Genomic DNA, 14,203 nt, shown 5'->3' with positions numbered 1-14,203 from the left:
AAAAAAAAAAAAAAAAGTAAAAATCAAACCGTGAATCTAATGACCATAAAAACCTTAACCCGATTGGATTTTTCAAACTGTACTTAAAATTCAGATTTAGTCAGAAAACAAACCTTAAATAATCCAAATGGCTCAAACAAAGAGGTCAAATATTCAGCCAGAAAAACCATCAAAAGTTTGTTGACGGTCATGAATACCAAGTCGTGGAGGTTCAACTTGTTAAAAGACAAAAAAAAATTAAAAACAAAAAATAATTGCACTGTATGTGTAGTTTTGACTATGGATTAGAAAAAAACCCACATAAGAATTGGATTGGCTTATATAAATTTCACTATGAAAAAGGAACAAGACTTTTACTCTCTTCCTGGGCATATGCAAACTTCTGACCCCCAACTGTACAGTCTTGAGAAACAAGTAAGCAAGCTCCCAGATAATGAAATCAACTCAGATACTGGCTGCCGTTTATCTTAAACCTCAGAAGAAATGTCATCATTCTTTCTCGACACATTCCTCCATATCTTTTTTTCCTGCTGACTGTGAGACGAGCCTAACGGGCGTGGCATGACTCCCATATGAACCTTCTATCCTATTTCAACATCTGAATGCTGAACAGGAGTCAGAGGACTTTAATCAGTTTCCCACATGATGCTATGACGTTGATGTTGGCTGTCGGTGGCCGCTGTCCAACATATCACGCTGAAATCTAGGACGTAACAAGCAAGAGTTCTAACTAGGAGCCAGAGACCAACACAGAGTACCTTGAAGAAGGACTTTTCCTCTTGCAGATTTATTCTGTTTTTGCCACACTGAAACATTAAAATTATCATGCTTTCTAAGCTTTATCAGTATTTGTGACAAGAACTGCATTAAATGTTTGTAATAGCTAGCAATGGGTTATTTTGATCACTGCGAAGGAATTTTGGCCCATATTTTTTGTGTAATTGATTTAATTCACCCATGCTGAAGCATGAACAGCCTATTTTCCATTGCATCTCAAATAAATTTAATTCTAACGTTCAACTAGGCCACGTAAAGACATTCATTTATCAAAAGACATTCACTTAATCGAAAAGCGGTTAAACTGAAGGTGCATTCACACCAGTCCATTTTAGCTGGAATCTAGTTACTTTGTCTAGAGAGTCTGGGTCATTTGCAAAGGTGTGAATGCACAATGAACTCTGATCTGGATCAAAAATGCAAACTCTAGTTCGCCTAAAAATCTCAGTTCAATTAAAGTGAACTCTGGTGCAGTTTGAATGTATACATGGAAACAAGCAGACTGGAGACCGCTCCCAAAAACAGGAAGCAAACTACAGTGCAGGGGCATTCTGGGTAAATACAAACCAAACAACTGTGCAAGTCTAGCACTAGAGGAAGAAATGTCTTGTGGTTTTCAACCAAACTAAAGACAATAAAGAAATCCTACTCCAGTTTTGTTTACAATGTGTGAAAAGGGAGGTCGTACTCATCTCTTCAGAGTTTTTCAGGTCGTTTCCTTCAGTGGTTCCAATCGAACCTTAAAGTCAAGAATGACTATCATGTTATGCTAACAGCTCAGTTTACAGGCAGCAGAGACAACATTCCACAGTAATAGACTCTGGAGGACACAATCAGTTGTTAGCAAGTACTGCTAATCCACCTCTTTTGCTTTTGTACTCCTCTTTAAATCTCTGTCTGGCCATACGGTTAGGAAGCCGGGCAGAGAGACGTTGGAGTAGGGGATATGAACCTTACCCATTCTGACAGATGGAGGGGATGGAAGGGAGCATTCTTTTTCTCTTTCTGCTCTTTGGTCCTGTTCTGCTCTTTCTTTTCAACTCCTCTGGGGTTCAAGGTCATGGTTCAGGTGCGACATGAGCTTTTGAGATGCTGATCAAGCCACTCCCAGTTGTAAAAACCATTAACTTGTTGCTACGGTTATGCATCATCACAACTGCCCAAAAGTAAACAGCAGCAGGAAAAAAACGTTCTATCTACACAGTGTCAAACACCAGAGGGAATAATTATCCAAACATGCAATATCTCAACAAAACAAAACAAAAAAGAAAAACAACTATGAACAAAAGTCTACAGGAACAAATCCGAATCAGCAAATATAAGACGAGCCCTTTATGTTACCTTTAGTCACACATGGTTTTTGGCCTGGCACTCTCCCATGGATGACATTTTCTTATTGGTTAATCGTGAACACTGACCCTAACTGAAGCAAGTGAGGCCTGAAGTACTTTAGATGTTACTCTGGGATGTTGAAATGGGATCGGAGTATTTCTAGAAGTTCTCCCAGTCCTCGGAACATCGCTATTACTGTGTATAATGGCTCTCGTTGGAGTCCTAAAGCCTTAGCAACGGCTTTGTAAACCGTTCCAAAGTGACAGATGTTAATGACATTATTTCTCATCCAACTTTTGATTTTTTTTAGATCAGGGGATGATGATGCGTTACATTTTGAAATCTGTTTAGCCTACTTCATGTTGCTTTTGTCCCTTAATAAATACATTTCTAGGGGTTCACCGATCCACTTTTTTCACTTCTGATACAACATTTATATTTAGTATTGGCTGATACCGATCTGATACAAAAAATCGGTGATGAATTGACTTGAAACGTTTCTCTTTTTGAATTACAAATGTGTTTGGTAACTCTGCATTAGTATAGTACACTTAAATCTACCTACCAACAGCTTCACAAGCTTGGTCAAACATGAAAGAACAACTCATTTGCTCAGTCAGTGCAATTAGGAGTAGAACAGCCAATGTAAAATATATACTACAGAACCTGAAACTAACAAAAACAATAGACTGACTACCTTAGTCAAAAAGGTAAAAAATAAACTACAACAAACCTTCTTTCAAATGGTTTATAAAGTGCAATTAGGAAATTTAAATCCAATGTAAAATAAACAATAAAGCATGACAATGCTGAGAGTACAAAGCATAGAATTAGACTGAATAGATTTGCTCTTATAGATCTATTGCCACCGATACGCAATCTAGAATTTTTTTTTTATATCAGGATTGATGAATACTGGATTGATGCATCTCAACAAAAACTGTTTCTCTTGATTTTTTAATTTATTCAGGCTATTTCTGATGTCAAAATTACGTTGTTGATCCAAAGCATAAATAAATTAAAAAAAAGAAGATTCAGTGTGATTCAACGTGATTCAGCTGTATAGCTTTGTACCTGCATGGTGCTGGTGAGCCTCTTTATTTGCTGCTTGAGCTCCACCACTTCTTGCTCTCGCTCTGCTTTCTCGGCCTGCAGTCGTCTCTGAGTTCTTTGATATTTCTGGAAGTCTTGGTTTAGTCCTTCAACCTCCTCTTTCAGAACGTTCTCTCTGCTCCTGGCTGCTTTGGCCGACTCCTTTGCAGCTTGAAGTTCTTCGTTCAGTTCCTGTACCTGTGCCTACAAAACAAATTAAAATAAAATAAAAAAATTACATAAGATCTTAATTCTTGAGCTGAAAATTGTCCTTTTGAATCCGGTTTTTATCGTATTTTCATTTGTAAAATAGAAATATCTGGATGAATATTTGGAAAAATTAAATGTTGTTGTAACTCATATTAATTAAAATTCTTCAGAGTTATTGCAATTCTCTATGCAATAATAAAATAAAAAAAATAAATTAAAAATAATAAATTAAATAATAAATTAAAATTCCATCCATCCATCCATCCATCCACCCATCCATCCATCCATCCATCTTCTGTACACCCTTGACCCTTAGTGGGGTCAGGAGGGTTGCTGGTGCCTATCTCCAGCTAACATTCCGGGCGAGAGGCGGGGTACAGCCTGGACAGGTCGACAGTCTGTCACAGGGATTAAAGTTTTATTTAAAAATTTTATTTTAAATAAAAATTTTAAATGAAAATTTGCATTTAATAAAATAAATAACCATCTCAACCTAAGCACTTGCTTTTAAACGGAGGTTACCATCTGTCGTGTTCACAGAGGTCACCTTACTGGTCAGAGATCAAACATGCTCTGATTGATGCAGATGGTCCTTTAAATCCAGGAACATCGCAAACGTAATTTCTATAGAAACCAGAAGCCTCTACTGCAGCCTGTCAGCAGGTATGATTTAATTACAGCTGCTTTGTAGAGGTCCTGCTTTCTAACCATTATGCCAATTTGTAAGACTTAAAACATCCAACAAAGCTTCGTTTGAGCTGATTACATCAACAGGAAAGAAACCATAACATACGAGTAAAAGAAAACAAAACCCACTTTGATCTTACCTTCAGGTCTTTGGTGTGTTTGTCCACTAGCATCTGAACGTTGAGACTCTGCTCTTTCTGGGCAGCGTTGGCTATGACTTGCTGCTCTGCAGCTGACATCATCTCCGCCCGCAGCTCCAACAGAGCCTTACTGAGAGCCTGACAGGAGATGAAACAAACAGACCCTGGTGTTCAGTAATGCAATAAACGTGGCCTGATCCTTGGCGGTGCCCAGAAAATCACGTTTGATTCATACAAAGGCATACAGAGTCATCTTCTTCAGTCAACACAAAAGTAAAACACAATCATTTTAGCTGCAATATGCCAAGAATTTTTGTACTGGCCTTGTCTGGCCACATTGGTTTCACACAGCTGGAACCTGTAGCAGCAACAGAATCTCTGCTTTTTGTTCGCTGGATTGATTTACTTTGAAGCCGAAACAAAACACAGGACATGCCTCGAAAATATTCGATTAGGGTGCATCCGGAAAGCGTTCATGTCATTTCACTTTTTCCACATTTTGTTGTGTTGCGGCCTTACTCCGAAATTGTACTGAATTAAAACTCTTCCCTCAAAAATTCTCCACATGAATACCCCTTTATTATGGCAATGTGGAAGAACTTTTTGGAGCGTTATGTAAATTTATTAAAATCAGAAAACCAAGAAATCACATTTCCTTAAGTTTTCAAAGCTTTTGTTGATCCACTGATAATCCTCAAGATGTTTCTGCAACTTAAACATAATCTACCTGTGATAAATCCTGTTTCCTGGACTTGATTTGGAAAGGCGCACACCTGTCTTTACAAATAAGGCCACTCGGTTGACAGTGCAGGTCAGAGGTCAAACACTAAATATGAAATCAAAGGAACTGTCTGTAAATGTTTGATTGTCTTGAGGAACAAAGATCCAGAAGCATTAGAGAAGAACAGACCAAAACAGGTGGATGTGAATACTGGTGTAAATGTGATTTCTTATTTGTCTTTTAATAAATTTGCGAAACGCTCAAAATTTTTGTTTTCCAGATTCTCAAAATGGAGTATTTGTGTGTAAAATTTTAAGGAAAGAGATTAAAGCGGCAGTATTATGTGAAATCAACTTTTTTCAGCTTTACATCACGCTAATATATTAATCTCTCATCAAAATCATATCTGCAGTGTTGTCTTGATTCTTTCATGCCCCTTTGAGGAATCCTTAAATCTCCCATGGCAACCACTGAGCTGCAAAAAACGACTGGGTGGGACTAGCCCCGCCTACGAGGCGCAGCTCCTCCTCAGAGATGCAGTTTCTGAGCTTCTGCCTCACAGAGTAGCTCTTCCCTGCGACTCTACACTCAGCTCCTTCAGATTAGCTGGCAGCAATTAGCAAACATCTGGTTGAACTGCGTATCTTCTGAGCTGCACTTTTATAGCACAGAGTGTTATGAAATGGCATTACGTGCCTGGAAAACACATAATACTGCCCCTGTCATTTAACACAATTCAGAATAAGGCTGGAAAACAAAATATGAAATAAACAAAGTGCTGTGAAAACTTTCCAGAGTCACTGTACAATGCTCTAGCTATCAATTTCTACATATCAAGTAGAAGACCACATTGGCAATTAGTCAAACAATTACTGTAAAGTAAAAAAAAAAAGAAAAACTGGTAAAAGACCTTGAGCTGTTTCTCCTTCTGAGTGAGTTGTGCTTTGAGGCGTTCCACCAGGTTTTTCATGGTGTTGCTCGGGGAGCGAACGTTGGCCTCCTTCTGAGCTTCCAGCTCGGAGCGCAGGAAGCTCATCTCCTTCTCCATCTGAGCCAGTTGACTCCTACTGTCCTCCACCTCACCGACCAGAGCCTTCACCTGGGCAACGTAGTTCTCCTCCAGCCTGGAACAAATCCCCTCTTTGTTAGCATCTTAACTAGAAGTAAATCTCTGGTCCACATTCTATTACATTAACTTTACAATTGATACAAAGTTAGAGAGTAAATGTCTGAGCATGATCTGTGTGAGTGTAGAAATATGTTGTTTACTCTGGGTTGCAAGAAGAAGAATTATGTTCTTTCTGGTCAGGAAATAAATGAACTCAGATGTTTTTATAGATTCGCTGTAGACGCTGGGTGTAAATATGAACTTGAAAAGAGGAGAAATACAATTATTGAGAAAAACTTTGGCATGATCTTACATGTAACCTCTTTTGTTTTTTGCATTGATACACTTTATTTTTAAAATTTATTTATTTATTTTATTATTTTTATTGTTGGAACCTTGTAACAAAATTTCTCTCCATATGTACATTTTAAATGCAACAAGCGGCTCAGGAGCCAGATGTGGCTATTTGGCCCTTTCAATGTGGCTCCTACTAAATCTAAAAGGAAATGGAAATGTTTTAAATTATAAAGCTAGTAATTATGTGCATGTAATTAAATGTTTTCTAACTTCAAACTATCTGCTTTATATTTTTAAGTGGGCTACCAAACTTTCATTTCCCAGCTCTGTCAGTTGACCTCATCTTACAATGTTTATAGTTTTTACTTCCTTTGACTCATTTTGTTCCAAATATTTGAGGAAAAAATAATACATTCCTCTTTAATTTCTTTAGATGAGAAAAAGATAAACACAATTTTATGTAGTATGTACTTATAAAATCTATTTTTTATCGTCTAATATTTTCCTTAGCCCACAAGACAGGTTTTCTACAGGATTTAAATCTGAACAAAGATAGCTGATTATATATCTGATTAATTAGTTGTGTTGTTCTGCGATTTATTTCAAATGCATTACTAGAATTTTGTGTTTGTGTTTTGCGCTCGCTCTCCAGTGCCTGACATAACTGTGTCCCGGTGCACTACTGAACTTTAGATAACCCTCTTTAATCTGATTTTCTCCTGACCTCTTAAAACCTAGTCTTTTAATTTACCCTAAGTAAGTGGTCTAAATAATCTTTTTTCCCCTCAAAGTCTTACATTAGTTGGTTCCATCTGCTTAAAAACAAAAGGGTGAGAAGCTTAAATTGAGTGAAAAAACCAAATCTAATTTTCCACTCCACATCTGAGAAACCACAAGACGGCTGGATCAATGTTCTCCGGATCAAAGCAGAGATGCTTCCCTGTCATGCACAGGGCAACCAGGGCAAAGGATCACCTTTGACCTTCTGTGGAAAATGGTTAACATTCTTAACTTTGCTTACTTTACCTAACTTTAACAAAAGCTAAAGCAAAGGAGTTGGATTAACAGTGATGAATATATGTGTGTGTGTGTGTATATATATATATATATATATTATATGTATTTTTGTGTCAAAATGTTGAGCCAATTCACTGAAAAACATCTATGATCTATGTTTTCTATGTAAAAGTGTAACACATGACAGCTCACTGTAAAAACGGTTAGTGGTGGCTGATTACTTTGCCGTCTCCTCAGCGTGTTTCTTAGCCTGCGTCTCCATGGCGATCCGGTGTTGCTCCAGCTCGGCTGCGGTCAGCTTCAGCTTCTCTGTGACAGAGCTGAGTGAAGCATCCTGCTCAGCCACCGTCTGCTCCAACTCAGCCAGGCGCTCCAGGTGTTTAGGTGTCAGCACTCTGATAGCGGGCTTCTTCATCAACTCCTGAACACAAAGAGGGTCATTTTAAACCCAACAGTTGTTGCTTCCTTAAATAACACACGCTTAAACTGTTTAACAAGTGCTTAGAGACTGAATAAATACTTATTTTTAATGTCAAGTGACTTTTTATAGCACAAATAAGTAACTATATTACCTTTGGTTGTTATAAAAATGCTATAAAATGGTGCCTTACAGTAAATTCTTAATAATTAGGAGTGCTCAAAATAGTAAGTGGTGTGATTTGAGTTTTGGGGTATCTCAGGGAACACTGCTTAGACCATTTATATTTTTTTATACTTTTTCTTGACCATCTTATTAAATTCACTTCTCAGTATTTGTGACTTTGTAATTTAAAACCTTGAAATTAGGCCTGTGTCTCTTTAAGAAACTCTTGTTCTTTCTGAAACTCCGCCTTCTGGAAGTCATCACAACAGCGCTCCTGTATTAACCCTATGTTAGCATTTTTACCAGCGTTTCGCTGAAAAAATAATCAAGGCAACACTCCAGGTGTGTTCTTGATGAGGGACTAACATTATTACATGATGCAAAGCTCATAAAAGTCAACGTTACCTAACACTGCCCTACTAAGACGTTGTTGGCAGTTGGGTTTTAACTCAGGAAGCAGTCTTTTTAAATGGAGAGTCTGAACGTACCATTGCTGTCTGTTTGAACTGATCCAGAGAGGTGTCTGTGTGCAAGTCCAGCTTCTGATGTAATATTCTCAACTCTTCCTGATGTCTTTTTATCATCTCCTCTTGATCCTAGAGCCAACAGTGTGTGAGGCAAGGAATGAAAAACAGTGGAGTGTTCATAGATCTTCTTTTGTCTTTCTTTTTACAAAAGTAAATCCTTTCTACTCATCATTCAACATCATAGCTTCACCTGTCTGGCCTGAGCCAGCTGGTTTTGGTATTTCTTCAGCACATCTTCTTTCTTGTCGAGTCGACTTTGGAGATCTTTGATGGTCTGGTGCGCCAGCTTCAGGGCAGCCTGGCTGCTTGGCTGGTCCTCTTCGTTCTTTCTGAGGTCGGCAAGCAGACGCTCGCGGTCGGCGGCCGCCGGGAGCCGGAGACGCAGCTCGTTGATCACCTTGTCCCTCGACACGACGTTCTGCTCTGCTTTCAACAAAGCCACTTCGCTCTCTTTCAGTTTCTGTTTATTGACAAAGTTTTAAAGTAGGGATTCAAACATGAACAATTCGATCGTCTGAAACGGTCAATTAACCCTTAAGAGAAGATTTGAATGTAGCTCTGATTTTCTTTTAAAAGTTACCCATTGCATCAGTTGTTTACATTATCTTTATTTGGATAAGCTACACAAAAACTGACACAAACATTGGCAGATCTATTCAGTCTAATTCTATGGTTTGTGCTCTGAGTGACGTCATGCTTTATTTATTTCACATTATATTTAGAATGACTAGTTACACTTTCTGAACCATTTGAAAGAAGGTTTGTTGTGATTTATTTTCACATGTTATACCAAGATAGTCAACCTATAGTTTTTGTCAGTTTCAGATTCTTCATTATTTATTTTACATTGGCTATGTGAAGGCCAAGGTGTGTTTAAGTGAGTAGACTTATATATATATATATATATCTTCATTATTTATTTTACATTGGCTATGTGAAGGCCAAGGCGTGTTTAAGTGAGTAGAATTATATATATATAAAAAAGAAAAAGTAAATTAGTACATTTACGTCTGTGTTAAAAAAAAGAAAAGAAACGGTTTAAGTCAATTCAGCTCTATTTTTTTGTATCGGATTGGTATCGGCTGATGCTAAACTACAAGAACAAAAAAACTAATTGATATTAAAAATCTCATTTAGAAGACTTTCCTGGGCTACATAGTAGAAAAAATCAGTGCAGCTATGTAAATAAACCTGACTTGAAATTGTTAAAATACTTAAAAAATATAAATATGATCTTATATTTTTATTTTAGGCCAACAAAGTTTTACCCATTCAAGGTGGAGAAATGACCAGCAGAGTTTAGGCAGCGAACAATTTTGTTGTTCATTTCTGAAGCATTTTCCTTAAAAAAAACAAAAAACAAAAAAAAACTAAAAATAATAAATGATGCATTTTGGTATTCATTCATTATGGTATTCATTTTTTTTAAGTTTAAAGGATCTCTTAGGGGTTAAGTGTCCTGATTATGTAAATGGAGAACCAAAGACGATATAAAAATAAAAGCAGAAATATATATTTGTTGTTTTTCCTTTTACATACATTTTTGTTAAAACGTTTTTTTTTCCTTATACATTTGCTGTTTTTACATTTCCTTGTCTCTTCTTTTTACCTTGTGCTTTTTGCCTCGTTATGCAGATGAGGAGGGACGGAGTCTTAAAACAGATTGGTTGGTTAGAATTACACTCTACTGACCTCAACAAAGATGGAGACCAGTTTATCAGTGAGCTAAAGTTTAGCAACTTTATTAGAAAATAGTGCTATTACTACGGACTTTATTACTTTTTGTGTGGATGCTCAGACAGAACATGTGTTTCATTTAACGGCTCTCATGTATTTCTTCTTTTATTTCTAGTTATATCAGTTTTGGTCCTCCGTATGCATGAACTGTGACCGAATCAGTTACCTTGTCCAAACTTTTGCATGTTCCCTGAAGCTCCAAGATGGTGCGAACCTGCTCTTTGATTTTACCCAGAGCAAACTCTAACTGATGAGCCAGAGGCAGCGCTGGGTCTGGGAGCGGCCCTTCCCCTTCCTTAACCTAACAACAAAAACAAAACAAACAAAAAAAAACAATGAGAGGACACATCAATTAAAGTTTAACGTCCAACTGGTTTCTTACAAAATAAGTTTGGCTTTTAACAGAATGGAAACATTTTATCAATAAACCTTCCAAGTCTTGCTTTACCTTCTCGGCGTTGTTGAGAATCTCGGTGTGCTGCTTCTCATAGCGGTCCAGCTGGCGCTCCAGCTCCACCTCCCGCTGGTCCCACGCCAGCTGACGCTCTTCCTGAAGCTTAGTAGAATGAAAATGTCAGACAGCTGTGTTCGCCAATGAGTAATGGTTATTTTGTTTTATGTACAATCAGGCCTGGGAGATACATCAGTTTAATCATTCAATTTATTTAATTTATGGAAAATATGCTTTTTAGGGGGTTTCTGTAGTTCAGTGTGATGTCAGCACGTCCAGGGCAGCCATCTTGTTTGATAAGCATGTTTTACAACTTCTATTTCATATTCGGAAAAATATAAGTGTCGGGCTAAGATGTTTTTTTCTTTTTTAATAACGAGAATGAAGTCATAATATTACAAGATCACAGTTGTTATATTAGGAGAATGATGTAGAGATTTTCTTAGAACCCCCACACAAACAATAACAAGAAATCAATTATCCAAACTTTTTCTCGTTTCTTGTGATTTTAAGACGTTCTTCTGGTCAAATTGGGTCTTTATTCTGCAGATATTATTACCGTATTCTTGTAATCAAACAAAAATTCTCGTGGCCTGACCCTGATACTCTATAATAAAACTCACAAGAGGATTTAAAAAAAAAAAGACATTTGTAATTTCTCTTTTAGAAAAGAAAGTAAGAAAAGAAAATTGAATAAAACCAGAAATTGCCTCTGGTGTGGGAAAAAAAAAAGTCAGAGATTTAATTTTAATGCCATATTATCCAGCCCTCTGTGTGATATTTATAAAACATAGTTTTCTTTTAACAGAGTTTGATAAGAGTTGTAAACTCGTAGAAGGTTTGTCCTCACAGAGTTGAGCTGGACGATGTCCTCCTCCAGCGAGCGGACTGTGCGGTCCTGCTCCTCCACCAGCTTCTTAAGGTAGCTGATCTCCTCCTTCTGGACCACCAGCTCCCTCCCTTTCCTCAGCTCCTGGAGGCGGGCCTCCTCCATCCTCTTGTGCCACTCCATTACCTGTTTCAGGTAAAAGCAGAATTTAATCGAGCAAGTACAACCCAATGAACGCGGCATATGTTTTTGTTTTATTTGGTTTTCTTCCCCCGCTCACTGACCTTGTGGGCACCCTTCACGTCCTTCAGGGTAGAGATGAGCTCCTCCAGGCCTCGCAGTCTCACCTCCAGCTCCTGGGCTCTTCCATCTGCCCTCCGCCTCTCCACCTCAGCTGCCCTCCTCTCCTCCTGGGCTTTGGCTCGGTCCTCCTGGAGCTTCAGCATGGCCAGGGAGAACTTCTCCTGCTGCCAGAGGGGCAGCGCCCCGGCGAACTGCCTGCGCAGAGCTTGGACGGTCTTGCGGAGGTGCGTGGCGCGGTGGCGGCCCTCCTGGCGGGCGAGGAAGAGCGCTCGCTCGCTGGCGTCCAGCCGCTGCTCGGCGCGCAGCATGTTGGCCTCCAGCCGCTGGATGTGAGAGGCAGCGGCCTCCAGCTTCCCCAGAGCTGTCGACTCACTGAGCTGCAGCGCCACCATGTGTTGGTGGAGCTTTGCTATCAGAGCCTTCTCATCCGACTGTGACTGAGGAAAATTGAGAATGGTTAGTATTATGATTTTCCCAGCTACATAGCATTTTATAGCGCAATAAAACAATAAAAATGCTGCATATGACATATATACAGTATTTTACAACGTTAAAATGCTGTATATATATCAAATATCGCTTAAAGAAAATTAACTTTGTAATTTGAAATTGGGCCCCTGTCTCTTTAAGAAACTCCTGTCCCTTCTGAAACTCCACCTTCAGGAAGTCATCTCAACATGGCTCCTCTATAACCCTTCAACAACATTTTTACCGGTATTACACTGAGAAGTAGCTCCTATAATGAGCTCATCAGATGTTCAGTTCCACCAGGTGTTTGCTAATTGCTGCTGGCTAGTCTGAAGGAGCTTTGAAGAGTCAATGTGGTGGAGGGCTCCTCTGTGAGGTGGAAGCCCGGAAACAAATACGGTACTTATCATTGTCCATTATGGGGGATATTTCTTCTAATTTATTTAATTTGTTTTAAGATCCACTGGCCGATTACCTCATTAGCAATTAACTGTGGAGCAAGTTAACTGTGGAGCCTTTTTAAAGACTCTACAATTGTGTGTTTGAGTATAATCAAAAATGTTTTCCAATTACATAAATAACTGAGTCATATTTTTGAAATTCCTGTCGACTTTTAACATTTTTTGATACAAAAGCAATTCCTATCACCTGGTAATCCAGTATTTGTCTCCTTAAAGCCTCAACTTCGTTGACTTTGGATTTGTGTCGGGCCTGCAGAGCAGAGACCTGGGACAAAGCCACGTCTGACACTTCTTGCAGCCTGCAGAAGAAAGATACACACGCACCACTTGGTACTTCTCTCATTTATCTTCACTCATAAAAAAAAGCGAAGATAGATGAATGGATTTACTACCAGCATAATGAGAAAGGGCAAAAAGTGAGAACTAAACCTGAAGCGTTTCAGCTGGATGCAGACGTCTCTAACAGGCACGGCTGCACACATTCTAATTTATTTATTTTTTTACAGTTTTAGCAACAACCTAGCGAGAGACTGGTACAGTCATGATATCAGTGAATCTATTAGTGTTGATTCCTGCCCAAGGTAAATTCTCCAGGTCCAGTCAGGAACCATCTTATCTTTGCGAGGATTGCAAAAACATGTTCACCTCAGCAATTAATTACCAAAGTCAGCAGCAATCAAGAACGGAAAAACAAAGGAACACTTTCGAGACGCACTTGGAGACCTCGAGGCGCAGCTCGGCCTCGGCCTTCTCCAGCTCTGAGATCCTGGCCTTGTCGGCGTCGCTGGCGGCTTTGCTGCTGGCGCCTGCCAGCTCATCTCTTAGCTCCCGCTCGACCCGCTGGGACTCCGCATTTATCTTGGTCAGCTGGAGCAAAACAAAGCGTTGGATGAAAGCGATTAAAGTGATGTGTTCCAGACGATCGGACGCAAACTCAGACATTTCAGCAAGAAATAACCCTGAATGGTCACATTAACGTCTTTCCGCACAGGCTCTGCTATACTTACATAACGCAAAAACAGACTTGTTAGATAATAAAGCGAGCCTGCCAGGAGATGCAAAAACCATTTAGAATAGTTCATCACTTGATTGTGTTGACTGGTACGAATTAAGTGCCAGATGGGAGAAAAAAAAAACAACAATCTAATGTTTTCCTTGGCCTCTTACCTCTAAGAACTTGGATTCCAGCTCTGTGTTGCGCTCCTCCACCTGTCTGAGGGAGTTCCTCATGTGTTCGTACATCCTGTGGGCATGCTCGGCCCTCTGCCTCTCATTCAGCTCCTTTATCTCTAAAGTCGTGATCCTCCTCGCAGCGGATATCGCCTCGTTGTTGATCGAGGCCCTGTCTCCCTCGGCCAGGCCGGTTTCAGAGCCTGGGGAAGAAAAAACGGTTGTTTCAGTGTGGTGGAACCATTAATTAACTGTCAAGGCTGTAAAACATTAAAAAAAAGAAAACAAAGAAA

General features: G+C 39.1%; 1 protein-coding gene across 1 annotated transcript in view; it reads right to left on the bottom strand.

Moving 5' to 3' along the window:
- Positions 1-3,153: 3,153 nt before the first annotated feature.
- Positions 3,154-14,203, bottom strand: part of LOC103150633 (centrosomal protein of 290 kDa) — a 41,250-nt gene continuing 30,200 nt past the window's right edge. The window contains exons 27-39 of the mRNA XM_016680839.1: positions 13,908-14,113; positions 13,456-13,607; positions 12,928-13,039; positions 11,793-12,248; positions 11,530-11,694; positions 10,677-10,784; positions 10,395-10,529; positions 8,682-8,951; positions 8,453-8,560; positions 7,603-7,802; positions 5,870-6,083; positions 4,239-4,376; positions 3,154-3,405 (exon numbers count right to left, since the gene is read on the bottom strand). Coding sequence (XP_016536325.1) covers positions 3,154-3,405; positions 4,239-4,376; positions 5,870-6,083; positions 7,603-7,802; positions 8,453-8,560; positions 8,682-8,951; positions 10,395-10,529; positions 10,677-10,784; positions 11,530-11,694; positions 11,793-12,248; positions 12,928-13,039; positions 13,456-13,607; positions 13,908-14,113 — 2,516 coding nt within the window. The remainder of the gene's footprint in view (positions 3,406-4,238; positions 4,377-5,869; positions 6,084-7,602; positions 7,803-8,452; positions 8,561-8,681; positions 8,952-10,394; positions 10,530-10,676; positions 10,785-11,529; positions 11,695-11,792; positions 12,249-12,927; positions 13,040-13,455; positions 13,608-13,907; positions 14,114-14,203) is intronic.

Source organism: Poecilia formosa, unplaced genomic scaffold (assembly GCF_000485575.1).
Source record: "Poecilia formosa unplaced genomic scaffold, Poecilia_formosa-5.1.2 Scaffold258, whole genome shotgun sequence".
NCBI classification, from domain to species: Eukaryota; Metazoa; Chordata; class Actinopteri; order Cyprinodontiformes; family Poeciliidae; genus Poecilia; species Poecilia formosa.
This window is presented reverse-complemented; position numbering and strand designations above follow the sequence as displayed.